Raw genomic sequence first — 15,818 nt, forward strand, 5'->3', positions numbered from 1 at the left:
TAAAATCAATTCCTCAAAATCAATGTACAATGTGCAGGTAAAATCAATTCCTCAAAATCAATGTACAATGTGCAGGATGTGGGGAAAAAAACAAAAACAAAGAACATACCAAAAAAAACTCTTTCAAGATGGATTTTATTTCATTTAGACAGAAATCCCTTTTATAATTTAATAATAAAACTACAATATGGAGATAAAGCAAAACCTTAAGTGCAAACATATATGAATAAGCTGTACTAAAATCCATTTGATGGTTAAAGATTGATATGCATGGATTGTCAATACCAACACCAAAAACACCATCAGCAAAGGTTCAAAGGATTATACATCCTTTGAACCTTTGCTGATGGTGTTCTTTGTTTGTTTATATAAAAATTGATGAATGTGATACATACAATAGATCCATTGGAGTCAGTTAATACATCATTACCGTTTATGCTGTCCTCACTAAAAGTTGTTGCAGGCAAAGTATTCTTCAGCTATACAGCTAGCTTAACATTATATTCTCCAGCATTGCATTCAGTATCAGAATTGACTTTTTTGTCATTGTAAGTACCTACAACGGAATTAAAAGTGCTACTCTATGGTGCAAACATAAAAATACACACATTAAACTAAGAACATAGAGCAGAGAATGTGAAGATGGTAAAAGGATTAAAACTAGAGTATTTCTCTAGTAGAACATTCTCCAAGAAACAAGCAGGTTGTTGTGTTTGGCAGGATTTTATGAAGGAAAATATATAATTTGAAAACTGCGAAAAAGAACACAAAAATACAAACCACTTCCTGTTATTAACTGTTAGCTCACTTCCTCTTTAGTGCAGCTTTTTACAATCACCACTAAGGGGTAATCTAGGGCATAAAAAAGAAACCAATACACTGATTCCAATACACCTTTCCCCTGACTGTGTTTGAAATGCCAGTGTAAAGTGAAATAATCATACACATCTTTAAAGCCCCAATATTCTTTTTTTCTCTCACCGCACATCTTGCATCAGAAGATGACTGAGACTATAAGAGAGAGAATAATATATACAAGCATATATCAAGGGCTGGTATTAAGGACTACGTAAGGCTACATTGTCTTTTCCGAGGCGTGAAAAGGTGCAGAATTGAAAGGAGTTTAATGGCATTGAGCGGCAAGGTCAGAGGCCAGATCTCTTGATTGGGTGGAGAGAGAGAAAATCAAAGAGGAGGGATAGAGGGGAAGACAAAGAGGGAGACACAGAGGGACCAAGCACCACACGCGCTGAACATAATAGCACAAGAGAATGAGATTAAAAACAAGAAGTGGTTAATCCATTTTGATTCAGATGGAGAGATGTGCAGATTTGCTGCCGAGTATAATGAAACACTGTTGGGACATCATGGGTATGTTGGAGCTGCATGTGTTCCTTTTAGCCAACGTCGTGAATAATTTCTGTAACTTACAAAAAAAATATATGTTTAAAATTGTATCCACAATGTTATGTTAGGCATGCAGTTCTTCCCTAATGGTTTCTCATGGGTGTGCTGAAGATAGTGTGTGCAGAATGATGCACAAATGACAACACATACATTCTTAAACCTTGTGCAAAATGTTACAGTATCATGCTCTAAGTGAATATGGACTCATTTTTGTATCCGTATGACAATGAGATGCTTGCAGTGTTTCATGTAAACTGAAAAGCATCCTCTTAGCACAGTACTTAGTCTAAGCTGATGCACTTTTGGCAATAGGATGATGCTTTCATCATGCTGCAGTAATAGTTGTTTTCTGAATTTTTGCTACAGGCATTCATGCAGTCAGCAGTACATGTCTTCCTTTATTATGGCTGATTGTTGATATGGTTGCCTCGTATTTTTACCATGAGGCACTCTGGTATTTGTCTCAGCCTGTATATGCTATATGGTATATTTAGTTTTTATGGAAATGTTTAGATGTGAATATAGGCCAGCATGAGCTGTGTGGGTGGAGGGGTAAAGGGTTTGCCAACCACCTTTAACTGTCCCTGTGGTTGAGTCATAGTACCACTCAGACCTGATGTAGGCGCTCCAGATGTAGAGGGGTGGGGGGACAAGAAGCAAATTCACAAGGGCTCTCAGGAGCCCACACATTGTGTTAACGGTTGCTGCAGATGCATTTTAATCAGTCCACACAATTTATCTCACAAGGTTTTTATCAGTTCAAAGGCAGAGAAGGAAGAAATTTACCCGAGGTTCTGCTTACCCTTTTTAAAATGCTCTTTAGATGTGAGGCTGAATATGAATACAGTCTAGGTCAGTAAAATTATAAGATATCTGTGCTGGTTATTCAAGTTTATGATGAAGTCATTCAAGGAAATAGAAGATTAAGGAAAGGACACTAAATTAGCTATGTTCTTCAGTTTCTGTCTGACTTATCCTTTTTTTAACCTGTTACTGGCAGCAGTCTGCCATGATTTAGGGAGCAGGTCTTTAACACCTTCAGTGCCTAGGTTCAAGTCTCTTTGTTGGCATATGTGTACACACACTGCTGGTTGTACCCATGAGCAAAACACAGCATCCCTCGCAACTTCAGGGGTGCTGTTGTGTGCTAATCTCTCTGTGGAGGCAGCAGGTGGAAAAAAGAAAATCCCTCTAGGCATCACTGACTTTCACATCACTGTAGCATTGCCTGAAATGTGAAATGAAAAATGTCAAACCTGAATCACACTGTGTTTGTTGTACATTGTACCATCATATATCTTATTATAGTTAAGTCCCAATCATTGGTGTTTTGTTATTATAACTAATAAAAAATAGGACTGGACGCGCTCAACTCTCGTATATACTTAGAAAGCTTTGAAGGCTGGGTGCTGGATCCTAAAAGTGAATAATCATAAATAAAGCTACTAGGACAGCACTCCAATATGATAGTTTATTGCCACACAATGGACGTTTCGTGCAGCAACGTTTCGTGCAGCGACCTTCCTCTGCGTGTGCTGAAATGTCCGTTGTGTGGCAATAAACTATCAAATTGGAGTGCTGTCCTATAGCTTAATTTGTCATTATAACTAATCAATAATATACTTGCACTCATCCATATCAATTCCTGCATAATGCTGGAATGACTGGAATTATGGTTTCCGATGAAGTTATTGATTTTTGTAGATAGAGTAGCCTACTGAACTACATGTTATATTTAGTGTTTGTGTGTAACAGAATATATGTTACATAGCATGTATGTTATCAGTCTAAGTGGTGGTCTGGGTGCTGATGGTAAAAGATCTGTTTTCATCATCTACTATAAGAATACCGCTGGGTAGTGCCATGATTAATGAGTGTGGGGAATTGTCTGTCCGTAGTAAGTCAGTAACATCACCTCAGTATCAATATAATGTTTATATTGTTTGAGTCTAATAGTAGTGGAGAGTGGGTGTCATTTTAACTTAGAAAAATATACTGAAATAAAACTTTTAATACGTACTGTAACACATTGTTCGCTAATGAACTGAGAAATTGGTTGATCTTTTTCTTTTTCACTTTTCATCATTTTGTAAATGTAATTAAATGACAACACTCTGTTTCCCAGACCTTATAAAGTCCTCTCATATAGTCACTGTTGTGTTTTTGTCCTCATACATTTAATTACCAATTGTGTTACCTTTTTTTACAAGCTCCTTCTTGTCTTCAGAGTTTTTAATAGCTATTAAACATAGGATTAACTCTCTTCTTTCAGACGCTTTTCTTGTGGAATGAATCAAGATCTGACTGTTGTATTCACCTGTTTTGACTCTTTCCCAAACCAAGAGGTTATCAGACACAGAAAAGAGCAACTGACTCAATCTACCAAGTTTATCTCTAATAGCACGGATTAATTGAGCCTTGACTTCGCTCTGCAAGCCATGCCTATTATTGCCCCTAAGGCTGTTGATCCTCACTGTTAAGGGCTCTAGGTCCCAAAACCCTTGATCATGTGACTATGATCATGTTGCTTTTGCTGTGTGTGTGTGTGTGTGTGTGTGTGTGTGTGTGTGTGTGTGTGTGTGTGTGTGTGTGTGTGTGTGTGTGTGTGTGTGTGTGTGTGTGTGTGTGTGTGTGTGCGCGCGTGCCACACTGGATGCAATTTATGAAAACGGTACAACTACTAATTTGATTTTTCACTGCCATCTGTGTTTTTGAAGAATCACCAAGGGTGCTGCTGTTGTTCTTTTGTGTTTTTTATTCTACAGCTACTACTGTTATAAGTATACAGTATATACTGCTCTAAAATTGATGGAGGCTGAGTTGTGTAATTGTATCCAGGTCACATCCTGATGAGGCATTCTGTTGCATGAGAAGTCAGACTGACAGTGGTTTATCCAAGAACAACAGTGTTATTTTGCATCTTGGCAGGCTCTCCTTAAAGCCTCGCTGCCCTTTACAAAGATCCTTTAAATAATGGATAAGGCAAATGCATCGCACTCTATTCCCTCTCATTATGATCCCATTTGATTACTCGCCGATGCTCTTTAGAAAAGGTGGGTTAATTGCACACTCTGACGGTGAACTAACCTGCAAGTTAATAACATATTTCCTTCAGGGTAGCGTCATTATAAGATATAAGCCTCATTAAAATAAAATGATGATTTAATAACTTTCCCTTACAATGACCCTTATGAGGATATACTGTTATTTTGTAGTTATCTGGGAAATTAAGACATCAAACACTGCTTTTGCATGTCCTCTGCTGTTTTCAGAAAGCAAGAATTAACCATCTCTTGACCGCAAAAGCTTAAATAAAAACAGTGATTATATACTGTGTAGTGTTTACACTTCTATCTGTGCATATGTCAAAGTGATGAAATCTTTTTTTTCTCTGACTTGAATGGATTTTAGGAATATTGTGTGTATGTAGGTTTTTTATTAACCTTCCTTTTTGGCACTTTCTGAAAGAGTTGCCTTTCTTAGTCATTCCTTATTACAACCAATTACATTACAATTAGTTGGACCCAGTGACAGGAGGACAGCCATGTCAGATGCTAATGTATAGAGAGCTTGCTGTATAACTGCTGCACCCATTATGTATCACATTCTCTCCCTACATGATTACACATAATGTTGCTTTCATTATTGCTTTATTCCTCACACAGCCCCTGTTCCTCTGCGGCTTTGCTCAAGCTCTAAGAGTTTATTTTCCTCCTTTTCCTGCCTTTCGAAATGGCTCGTCCTCCAGAGCCATCTTCCAAGTCAAAATATCAAAATTTGACGCTTTGATTATGCTTTTTAGGGGGTGTTGATAATTGCCTGGTAAAAAAAGCAACTGTCTCCCACCATCCACCCTAAACGCAGGGAGGCTTTTCTGTGTGAAGAGGAATCACATTATGTGCAATGATCAGTGCCTGGGGGCCACATCAAACACAGTCTGAAAACCTTTCCAGAAGAGATAGAGGCAGGCCAATTTCACAAGTGGCTTTTTATTGGTTGATTGCACAGAGGCCAAGTTGTTATCTAAATCCTCAAACTACTTCAGCAAAATAAGAAGTGCCTTGTGAGCTTTCAGGGTGTGCAAACTTACCCTTCAGATGAAAGCCAAAGCAAAATGTTTACAACCAATAGTTTGTCAGGATTATGGCTTAAGAGACTAAGTGAAAACAGAATGTAGTAGTTACAAAGTTGACCGGTAACCAACAGTGTCAATGCCAGTGCAGAAAAACTGTATAATGCCAACTTTGAATTTCGCGTTTTCACTTGAACTGACAGGTTTTATGCTCCTACAGCATTCAAATAAATTTAAAACACATGATTTTTACTTAGAGTACCAACAAGTAATATGCATGTAAACTGTGGTTACAGTACACGCTCAATATGTGTGCATCAGATTATATTAAGTCAGAGTAAACCCTCCGTTACCAAGATCACGTTGCAGTCTACCAAGCCGACTTCCTGTACAGTGAGGTGTACCATTGAGGGATTTCATTTTTTATTTTGCTGAATTATATTCACTTCATATTGGAGCTGTTGGGCTAATTAGTTGGTAAATAATTTGAAATCAAACATGGATAGCGGGTGTCCACTCCACCCAGCAGGGGGAGAGACACTGATGAGCAAACTGACCCATGATTGCTTGATTCAATTAGCGCCAATTAAAAGGACCATGTTTCTGGCTACTGTAACTCAGTGGAGCTTACAGGGAAAAGTACACTTAGGACCACGGCTGTATATTCAGTTGCATTGCTGTTATTCTGTGTTCATGAATGCTTGTATACAGTAAACACGTAGCAAAGCAAAAAAAATGCAGCAGGATGTGAACTCAAACGTGAGCTCTTTATTGTTGATTTTTTCCCATAAAAGACAATCAATGAATAAATAAATGTCAGGCTTTTCTTGAAATAATTACCGAATACTGTTTCATGATTGCAGGACTTTTCAGCATAAGATCATTATTTGTGGACTGCATTGTCATAACTTTTTAGTGTTGTTTTTGTGTTTTCAAATAACAGTATCGATCTTAAACACGTATTACTTTTGTTTTCGTCATTAAAGAACCTTTACAAGTGACAACTGTAGTATTTACTATAATGTTTTCTTAACTGGATTTCCTAACTGTACTGTCATAACCACAGTAATTTACCACCTTTTTAAATGAAAATGTTACTGACTTAACCTTTAAATATCACATTCACTTGTGTATCACATGCTATTCTCACCACCTTGCGCGTACTGTTGATACTACTCTGTCTAAATGCCCACCTTTAAACAAATTTGTGTAATAATATATTTTCCGATGTGGAAACTCTGCCCTTAACACTGCACATACATCGTCATTCTGCACAGTGAAGCACAAACATCCAAGTAACGTAACAATAAGCAAAACACATTTTTTAATAACGATGATCTAAGGAATGTGTGACCCAAAATGGTACATATCAATTAGAGGAGATAGACACAGAGCAAATGAAAAGTCATAGTGCTGTTGTGCAAAAAAGAAAGATACAGAGACTTCCCCGGGGAAGATATCAGTCGCCTGCCTGGGGAGCGATTGCAATCTCCTGTATACAATAACTTCACTTTCACCTCTAGATTTCTGTCTCATAAATCCCTTGTAGCGCTCACTCACCTGGACACCAAGTCAAGAGTGCAGAGGTCAGAGCTACACAAAGCTACATTATTCTGACAAAAGATGGAGAAAATATACCTGCAATTAGCGTAGTTTGGAATACACAGTTTATAGGAGTGAGGCTCAAGATGAAGTAATATAAGCATTTTTTGTGAGTGAAATCATGACTAACTAGTGCATGCAGGGCAATGGTTTGCCACGAAAGACAGACGTCATCCTTACTCATCCTCTTACTAGTTAGCCTCGGGCTGTGTTAGAAAGTAAAGAGCGGCATCATGGGATGGAAGAGCCCTGCATGCTTTCAGCGATTCATATGGAAATGAGTTTGTGATGGGAATAGAAAACTGTATGCGTATTAAAAATGAGCTAAGACAAATATGTTTTCATATCTTTGCCATAGTGGAGGAGCAAATCCTAATTTAATAGTCTGGAGTATTAGGTAAGTTTGAGATTCATATTGGGCCACTTGTGTACTGTACATATGATTGGGATGATGGCGTTGTGCAGGCGACCTAAGCACCCCTGCGAAATGGCTGTTCACTGATTTATGCTGAGTCAGACACCATTAGCTGTTATCCTCCCCCTCTCAGGATCCAACCCTGCACTAATGTGGGTCAGGGGCCACATTACAGAAACACCTTCACTGTGCAGTCTTATCTCACAATGCATTTTAGGATTTCACTGGTCACTGGAAGTTTCCAGAATATTGAGATAAAATGGAAATGTTGGAGAAAATAATAAAAAACAATTAAAGAACAATTTACCCCTAAGGTCAACATTTTGATATTCATTGTATTCGAGGAGCTATTTCTGACAAAGTTCAGAAACTCTTGCGTATGACTGTGTAATGTTATTATTAACTGACTTGTTTGAGAGATTTTTCTTTTTTTTTCTGGCTGCAATATATTATGGTCTCCTGAGATCTTTTTTCTGGAGATACTGGTTGTCTTGACTTCTTCTATCTGATTGGTGGACATTAATGAACAAAATGTTGTCTTAGGCAGTAGAATATGTTCTTTCTGCTACCACAGAAACCACTTTAACTACTTTAACCTTGATGTCACATTGTCTACATTGTGCCAGTTAACCATATTAATCAGAGATGTTTACAGAAATGCAAGCTACACTGCTAAAAGGATTTATCTTTCAAGGCCGAAAAAACATGGCAAAATCAAAAGTGTTTCTGTTATAGAAACTTCTCTTTTTCTTCTACAACTATTGAATACTGTAGGTTACAAAACGTACCATCCTGTATTTTGTCTTTCCTTTTGAAGGACACAAGCTTATAATATCAGGGATATTATAAGAAAATTGAAAAATAAGCAGTGTACCCAGCAGTGAGATGTACATAGGCACACACATAAATCCACCGCACATGAACAGATAGTTGAGATTTATTTGCAGAAGTTGGCCCAGGGCAGCTGCCTAATTATGTACAGCATTTGCTCCTGCACAGGAGACACTTAAGCTAGTGCTACTGATGATGCACTTGCATTATGGTTCCCTCATTCAGCAGTGCCCAGATGAGGGGGTCACATCACAGGCTCACTATACTCAGATTACAGACTGTTACAAAGACACCAATCATTATACTGATTAGACACCCTCTTAGTAAACCATTGAATCACATGGTGCTGCAGTGTGTGTGTGTGTGTGTGTCTGTCTGTCTGTCTGTCTGTCTGTATGTAAGGTGGTTATTACGTTGGAGGGGACACAAGAAATATCCTGTACAGAGGTGTGTGTGTCTGTCTGTCTGTCTGTCTGTCTGTCTGTGTGTAAGGGGACACAAGAGATATCCTGTACAGAGGTGTGTGTGTGTGTGTGTCTGTCTGTCTGTCTGTCTTTTTGTGTGTAAGGTGGTTATTACGTTGGAGGGGACACAAGAAATATCCTGTACAGAGGTGTGTGTGTGTGTGTGTGTGTGTGTGTGTCTGCGTGGAATAGAGTACATCTATCTATCTATACATGTATAAAGACACAATTTGGTCAGACCTTAAAAACATTGACCTAGCCCTAATGCAACAGTCTTTGACAACAAAAATAAAAAAGCACATTTTCCAATATTGGTTCACAAAATGAAAAATGGCAATAACAGATGTGTTTTCTTAGTTGTTGAAAGGTACTGCTTTTAAAGCAGGGAGTGAAAATTTAGCTTTGCATTAACAATAAACTGCATTAGAAAGCTGTTTAACAGTTAAACAGGCCAATGCACATTTGGCAATGTTTTACAAGTCAGCAGCAATGGAGAGCCAGCCATATGGTGCCCACTAAGTAGCAATAAAGCTTCCTACAGTAGAAAACTGGAGGAAAGGGAAAGTAAGTACATAAAAAAGGAATAATCAATGAATATCAGCAACTGCCAACACTTGATGCACAGATGCCATGAAAACACATCAATATTTTAGGCCTTTGGCCAATGACACACATTAATACTGAAAAGCTTTGCATCCCCATCTAAATACTGTAGAACATAAATGTTGAGATTCATTTTGGTAGAAAAACAGTGTTTTGAATTTGGAATTGGAATTGTGTAAAAACAATTATATGTCTGTTTTTTTGTTGCACTTGATTTGTGTCACTTGGTGCAGACAAATAAGCACTCAATCTTATGTATTTCATTTTGGTCCTCATTTTGGCCATTTTAATTATTTTCTTAGGTTCACATTCAGTAATGTTTCTCTTTAGATGGGTATGCCATCATATTATCTTTGCTCCATAGTCTGTTTAAGCCTGGGGAGAAATTCAGATGGTTTAAATTTAGCACAACCGATGACACACCAAATGAGGCAGGGATGGTTTGCAATCCTTGCAACCTAAAAACCTGATGATTGATGAAATAATTATATTTTGCCCCAAATATGGCGTTATAGTAGCCTGACAAGCTACCGTCTGGGAACTCACCATTGACGGGGCTCAATCCAAGGGGTGGGATAAACGGTTGTCTTTTAAATTTTCTCTGCACGCAATAGGATAGCGCTACAACCAGGCAGAGCAACGAAGAAGGTAGCGAAGCTAATTGATGGATTAAACTTTTCTTCCTTTTTTAAGAATGATTTCAGTGCCGTTCTTTGTACTTTTCTCAAAGAAAAGCTTAACTCCAAGTCTTCCAGAAGACCGCTGTTCCCAGCAGCAGCAGCCATAAGCCCGCCCACCGACTCTATACACGATGTGATTGGCCTGATCAGAGTTTGGTTTTTCCAGTTCGCAAGCCAACGGAGAGTGCCTAGACCCCCCTGGCTGCAAATTAAATTTGCTGCCGCTAGGTTGCGTCTAGATTTCTAGGCTAGCGTTATAGGGTTAATGTACATTTTTGATATGTGTACAGGTATGGGTACATGTACACAAAAGCTAGATATGTCTCATCTAATTTTAACAAGATCACTTAAAATGTGGTGGGTCAATCACAATCTTTTTTACCACAAAAGTACGGAAAGTGGAAAAGGGAAAGAATTCCATTTTTATTATTTTTTGCTGTGTAATCGTGCTTGAGCTTGTACTGTAGCAGCCCTGCACAAACACAAAAATGTTTTTTTTTTTATGGCATGCATATTGAAATGGATCAAGAGTAAAACATTGGCATGACAATGGACTAAAATAATAGCTTTTTTCTCATTTTTAAATAACTTATGAGTTGGAATATCTATCAGACTGACTCTTTCTTAGATTTATTTGAATTTATTTGAATATTTGAATGGTACAATTCCCAGAATAATTGATTTATTACCATTATACCATACCATTTGCTTGCACATTGTTTGAATCCGTTTCTAAATTGGATTTAAAAATATTTAGATTCGAGACCTCTGTTTAATAGCTTTTGCGACCTTTGTGTTAATGCTTATAATCAAAATCATAATATTATAATAATCATAATATTCTAACATTGAATGATGCCCTCCAACTTATGTAGCTTTTGTGTACTTGTTGATTGAGTTTGATCACGCTTCTCCATGAACAGTATAAACTGGCAAGCATTTTTTTCATAATTGATTTCTTTTATTTTGCCACTTTAGTATGTTTGGAATTGTTTCTTGGAGATAGGGTACAGTACATTTTTTAACATTATCAAACAGAGATGGAGAATATGTGTGAAAAACAAACCATGTCTAGTAGAGATGCAACATGTTTGATAAGAGATACCCTTATACGTTTTTCTGGCTTAGATTTAGAGAAACACTATCTGAAGTGACACTGAAGCTGCACTTTTTATTTCTTTAACAGTTAATTTGATTTTGTGGTAAATCAAAATAAGTACCTATGCTCACCAGGGAAGCATTTTAACCAGCACTGTTGTGCATTGATCAGTATCACATTAGTAAGAGGAAAACAGAGACAGCTGACAGATTCAACTGATGGTGGAAAAAGCGAGAGAAGGAAGTTCTTTATTAAAACCCTAAGAGATCCCCAACCAAAATTTAGACTTCAACTTACCTGTATTTGAATAAGAAACTAGATGGGAAGAGGATTGTAGCAATGTGACATTTGTGTGCGGCGAGGTCCATCAAATCTGTTGTCATTCTATACAATACTAGTAAAGGCACCTGAGGCTATTTTTCTCTAAACCTGTTCTGCCATATTATTTATAATATTAATTAATTCACAGCCACGACAAGGTCCATCTTGAGTGACTAACGTATTTCTCTCTCTCTTTGTTCTCTACCTCTTTTCTTGCAGAACCGTGACAGAATGGTCGACTGTATGAGCAAAGTCATGCTGCACACGGTCATCTCATGTTGGCCACCATTCCTGGGACTGGCCCTCGTGGCTGTCTTTGTGGGTTCCACCCTGGGATGTCCCTCACGCTGCGAGTGTTCAGCGCAGACCAAGGCGGTTGTCTGTCACCGCAAGCGCATGCCCAGCATCCCGGATGGCATCCCGACCGAGACAAGGATCCTGGATCTGAGTAAGAACAAGCTGACAATGATCAACCCTGATGACTTTTTTGCCTTTCCTGGGCTTGAGGAACTTGACCTAAGTGGAAATATTATTAGTTATGTTGAGCCTGGAGCTTTTAACGCCCTTTTTACCATGCACTCACTTAGTCTCAAGAGCAATCGTATCAAGCTCATTCCTCTGGGTGTCTTCACAGGCTTAACAAATCTTACCCGACTGGATATAAGTGACAACAAAATCGTCATCCTACTGGATTACATGTTCCAGGACTTGCACAATCTAAAGTTTTTGGAAGTGGGTGACAATGATCTGGTTTACATTTCTCACCGTGCATTCAGTGGACTTTTAAGCCTGGAGATGCTAACCTTAGAAAGGTGCAACCTTACAGTTGTACCCACTGAGGCCCTTTCCCACCTGCATAACCTGGTCAGCCTCCATCTAAGATACCTCAGCATCAGCACTTTGCATTCTTACTCATTCAAAAAGCTGTTCCGGCTGCGGCTTTTAGAAATTGATTTTTGGCCTTCACTAGACCATGTGCCAGCCAATACCCTGCATGGCCTCAACCTGACCGCTTTATTCATAACCAACACCAACTTGTCCTCCTTCCCTTACCAAGCCCTGAAGCATCTGCCCTACCTGACACACCTGAACCTGTCTTTCAACCGCATTAGGCACATTGAAGGGGGGATGCTGATGGAACTGGTTCGGCTTCAAGAGCTCCATCTGGTTGGAGCTCAACTCACCACCATTGAACCATATGCCTTTCAGGGCCTGCGGGGGCTCAAAGTCCTCAATGTCTCTCATAACCGACTGGATACACTGGAGAAGGGTGTTTTTCAGTCTCCCGAGGCTCTAGAGGTTCTTCTGATTGACAACAACCCCTTGGTGTGCGACTGTCGTCTCATGTGGATCCTACAGAAAAGGCACTCCATCTTCTTTGGAGATTCACAGCCGGAGTGCAGCACACCTGAAGGTATTCGTGGCAGGCCTTTTAAGGAGTTTAAGGAGACTCTCCTGTCTTATTACGTGACATGTACCAAGCCAAAAATCCGTGAGAATAAAACCCAAACGATCACTGTGGATGAGGGCCAGCAGGCGATGTTGCGCTGCAGTGCTGAGGGGACACCAAGGCCCATTGTGTCCTGGTTGTCCCCACGTCGACGAGTTCTGACAAGTAGGAGCCATGGTAGAGTTACCCTCCACAACAATGGCACACTTGAGATCAAGTCAGCAGAGGTGCAAGACAGCGGAGTGTACCTTTGCCTTGCCTCAAACAGTGCTGGGAATGACACCCTGATGACTTCATTGGCGGTTAAAAGTCTGGGATCGCTGTACGCTAACCGGACCCAGTACTACACAGATCCCAGCAATACCACTGCCAACGGGACGGCCGGTGTGACCCTCGGTTTAGACCTAAAGACTATTTTAGTGTCAACTGCTATGGGTTGTTTCACATTCCTGGGAGTGGTCTTGTTTTGTTTCCTGCTCCTTTTCGTTTGGAGCAGAGGTAAAGGAAAACATAAAAACAACATAGATGTTGAATATGTGCCTCGGTCAAAGTCTAACGGCACTAACGTTGACTCGGCAGAGGGACAAGCTGGCCCTCGTCGTTTTAACATGAAAATGATGTGACTTCTTTTATAGATTAAATATTCTGGATTGTGGAAATGCCTAAAGTACAGTGTATTTTTTTGAAAATTAACTTAAACTTCCCACTGCTGCCGGAAGAGTGGTAGTGAATCCGTTTGGGGCGTCATAACAAGATGAGAAGTACCTGAAATTGTGGATCTTGACATAATGCTTGGATACTGTTTCAAATACTGAAAGGCATAGTAGGACATCCTCTTATATGATTGCCAGCGGGCAATTTCTTCAACATGGATGAGGAGTGAAAACTGTTGCCGCTATGGGGATCTGAAGGAAATAGGTGTCATTTATCAGCTTTTTGAAATTTATATGCCCAAAAAAAAGAACGCTTCAGTTTTGGGTTGGATCTACGGACTTGGCTGAACCATGTACATTACAAATTTGTATCTAAGCTATTAACCTACTTTGTTTAGTCTTGCGCCATGCTTATTCACTGAACAAATCAATGAAACAGACCATCATTTCCTATGTTCAATACTTTGCATATGTGTACCTAATGCTAAATTATGTATTCATAGCAATATTCATGGGATGCATTAGCCAAAATTGATATACCACATATGTTGAGCAAGAACATTCTTCAGACTTTTGAAGTTCCCATGGATTCAGGAAGGGCTTCTATGGGTGATTATCTGTCCCTGCTCCCCCAATTGACTCCTAGATATTAAAAATATATATATTATTTATCAATGAAAAAAAGAAGAAAAAAGACTATTTATAAAAAAGGTTGAGCATTTTGCAAAATCAGTTCTCAAACACTGTTCAGGATCTAACCAAACACTTGGCTCATCATATCGATGACCCAGTGTTGGTCAAAGTACCTACATGAACCACCTTTTTGTCCTATTTTTGTCTTTTTTTATTACTTTAACTGTACCTTTGCTGGTTGGCAAAATACATGTGTCAATTTTACTAAAGTGACATTTGCATAATTTTCCCCAGTAGAAAATTTGGACTTTGTTGTGGTAGTTCCTCATTTTGTTGTTGAATCATTTAGATTGTGAACACTTCAAAGTAAAAGTTTTAAAAAAAAATGTATGTGAAATAAATGAAGATGTATTTGTACCAATGAGTCTGACTAAATGGCTAATACACAATGAAATAATGTTCTCTTCAGCCTTACTGATAGACATCACAGTCTTCTTTTAAGTATTGCGTAAACAAATTTATGCTAGTAACATTGCAACAATGACATAAAGAATTTGCACTTTATTCATGAAACTTAATCTTTAGGGTTACAAAAACACTCACATCAAAAGTGACATGTCCACCATTTGGTAAAACATGAAAGTTTATTTAAAAATACTAGCTATTTTGTTACATTCATATACCATACTTACAAATACCAATATCTCAAAGGATGCTAACATGGTCTAGTGATACACAGCTGTAATACTTGTTTTAATTACTTTGATAACAGTAATTTGTTAAAAAAAATAAATTATCAAACATTTACTGTTGTACTGTATAAATATATTGAAATCACAGCTAAATTACAAATATATCTTCCATTGCATTTCACTTCAGTTACCATAAATGTACTGAGCCTAGTTGTCATACATAAGTTCCAGTTAAACTTCATATTATGCTTTGTACAATTTCTTGAAAGAAAAAATTTTACCCAAGAACCAAGAAATTGTTTTGATGTATGCTTTAATCAGTTATGACCTCACACAAACTTTGGTGAACCACCCACTGAGGTGTTCTGACTATAGTGCACACATCAGTACAAGTCAGAATATTTTTTATGCTATTGTTGAATTTGTGCCATCATGTTCAGTGTATTACTCATAATTACATTACAGTTTTCTCTAAAAAATAATACATTATAAATTGACTGTACATAAAAATGGTGTTTACATGTCATTTAGAATTTTTCTAATTCAGGTATTTATACAAAACCTTGTGCTTTTTAAAGTAGTGTGTGAAAAAATCAAGAAAACTTGACCAGTTTCCGAAACAGCATGAGTTGTCTGGTGAATGCACACCAATACTAAGTGCTGGTCATGGCAATTTTGCATTTTAAAAGGAAGATGGCTGCACAGTGACTTGTTGATGATGTTGTCACTGATTGAAGATTCCGAACAGGTATGCATAAGGCTGTTGACATTTGTTTTAAACTTGCTTTGAAAAGGACCAAATAAGGTACAAAATGAGGTGATAGAATACAATCACTGGAGCTTAGTGTATATTCATTCTCTTTAAAATTTATCAGGTTCTGACCACATGCTTCAAC

The 15,818-nt window shown here is 38.3% G+C and overlaps 1 protein-coding gene across 1 annotated transcript in view; it reads left to right on the forward strand.

Annotated features, from left to right (window-relative positions):
* Window positions 1–13,897, forward strand: part of lingo2 (leucine rich repeat and Ig domain containing 2) — a 248,052-nt gene extending 234,155 nt beyond the window's left edge. The window contains exon 5 of the mRNA XM_031303352.2: window positions 11,714–13,897. Within this exon, the coding sequence (XP_031159212.1) occupies window positions 11,726–13,567 (1,842 nt within the window). The 5' untranslated portion in view covers window positions 11,714–11,725 and the 3' untranslated portion in view covers window positions 13,568–13,897. The remainder of the gene's footprint in view (window positions 1–11,713) is intronic.
* The last annotated feature ends 1,921 nt before the right edge of the window (window positions 13,898–15,818 follow it).

The sequence above is a fragment of the Sander lucioperca genome, chromosome 1, assembly GCF_008315115.2.
Source record: "Sander lucioperca isolate FBNREF2018 chromosome 1, SLUC_FBN_1.2, whole genome shotgun sequence".
NCBI classification, from domain to species: domain Eukaryota; kingdom Metazoa; phylum Chordata; class Actinopteri; order Perciformes; family Percidae; genus Sander; species Sander lucioperca.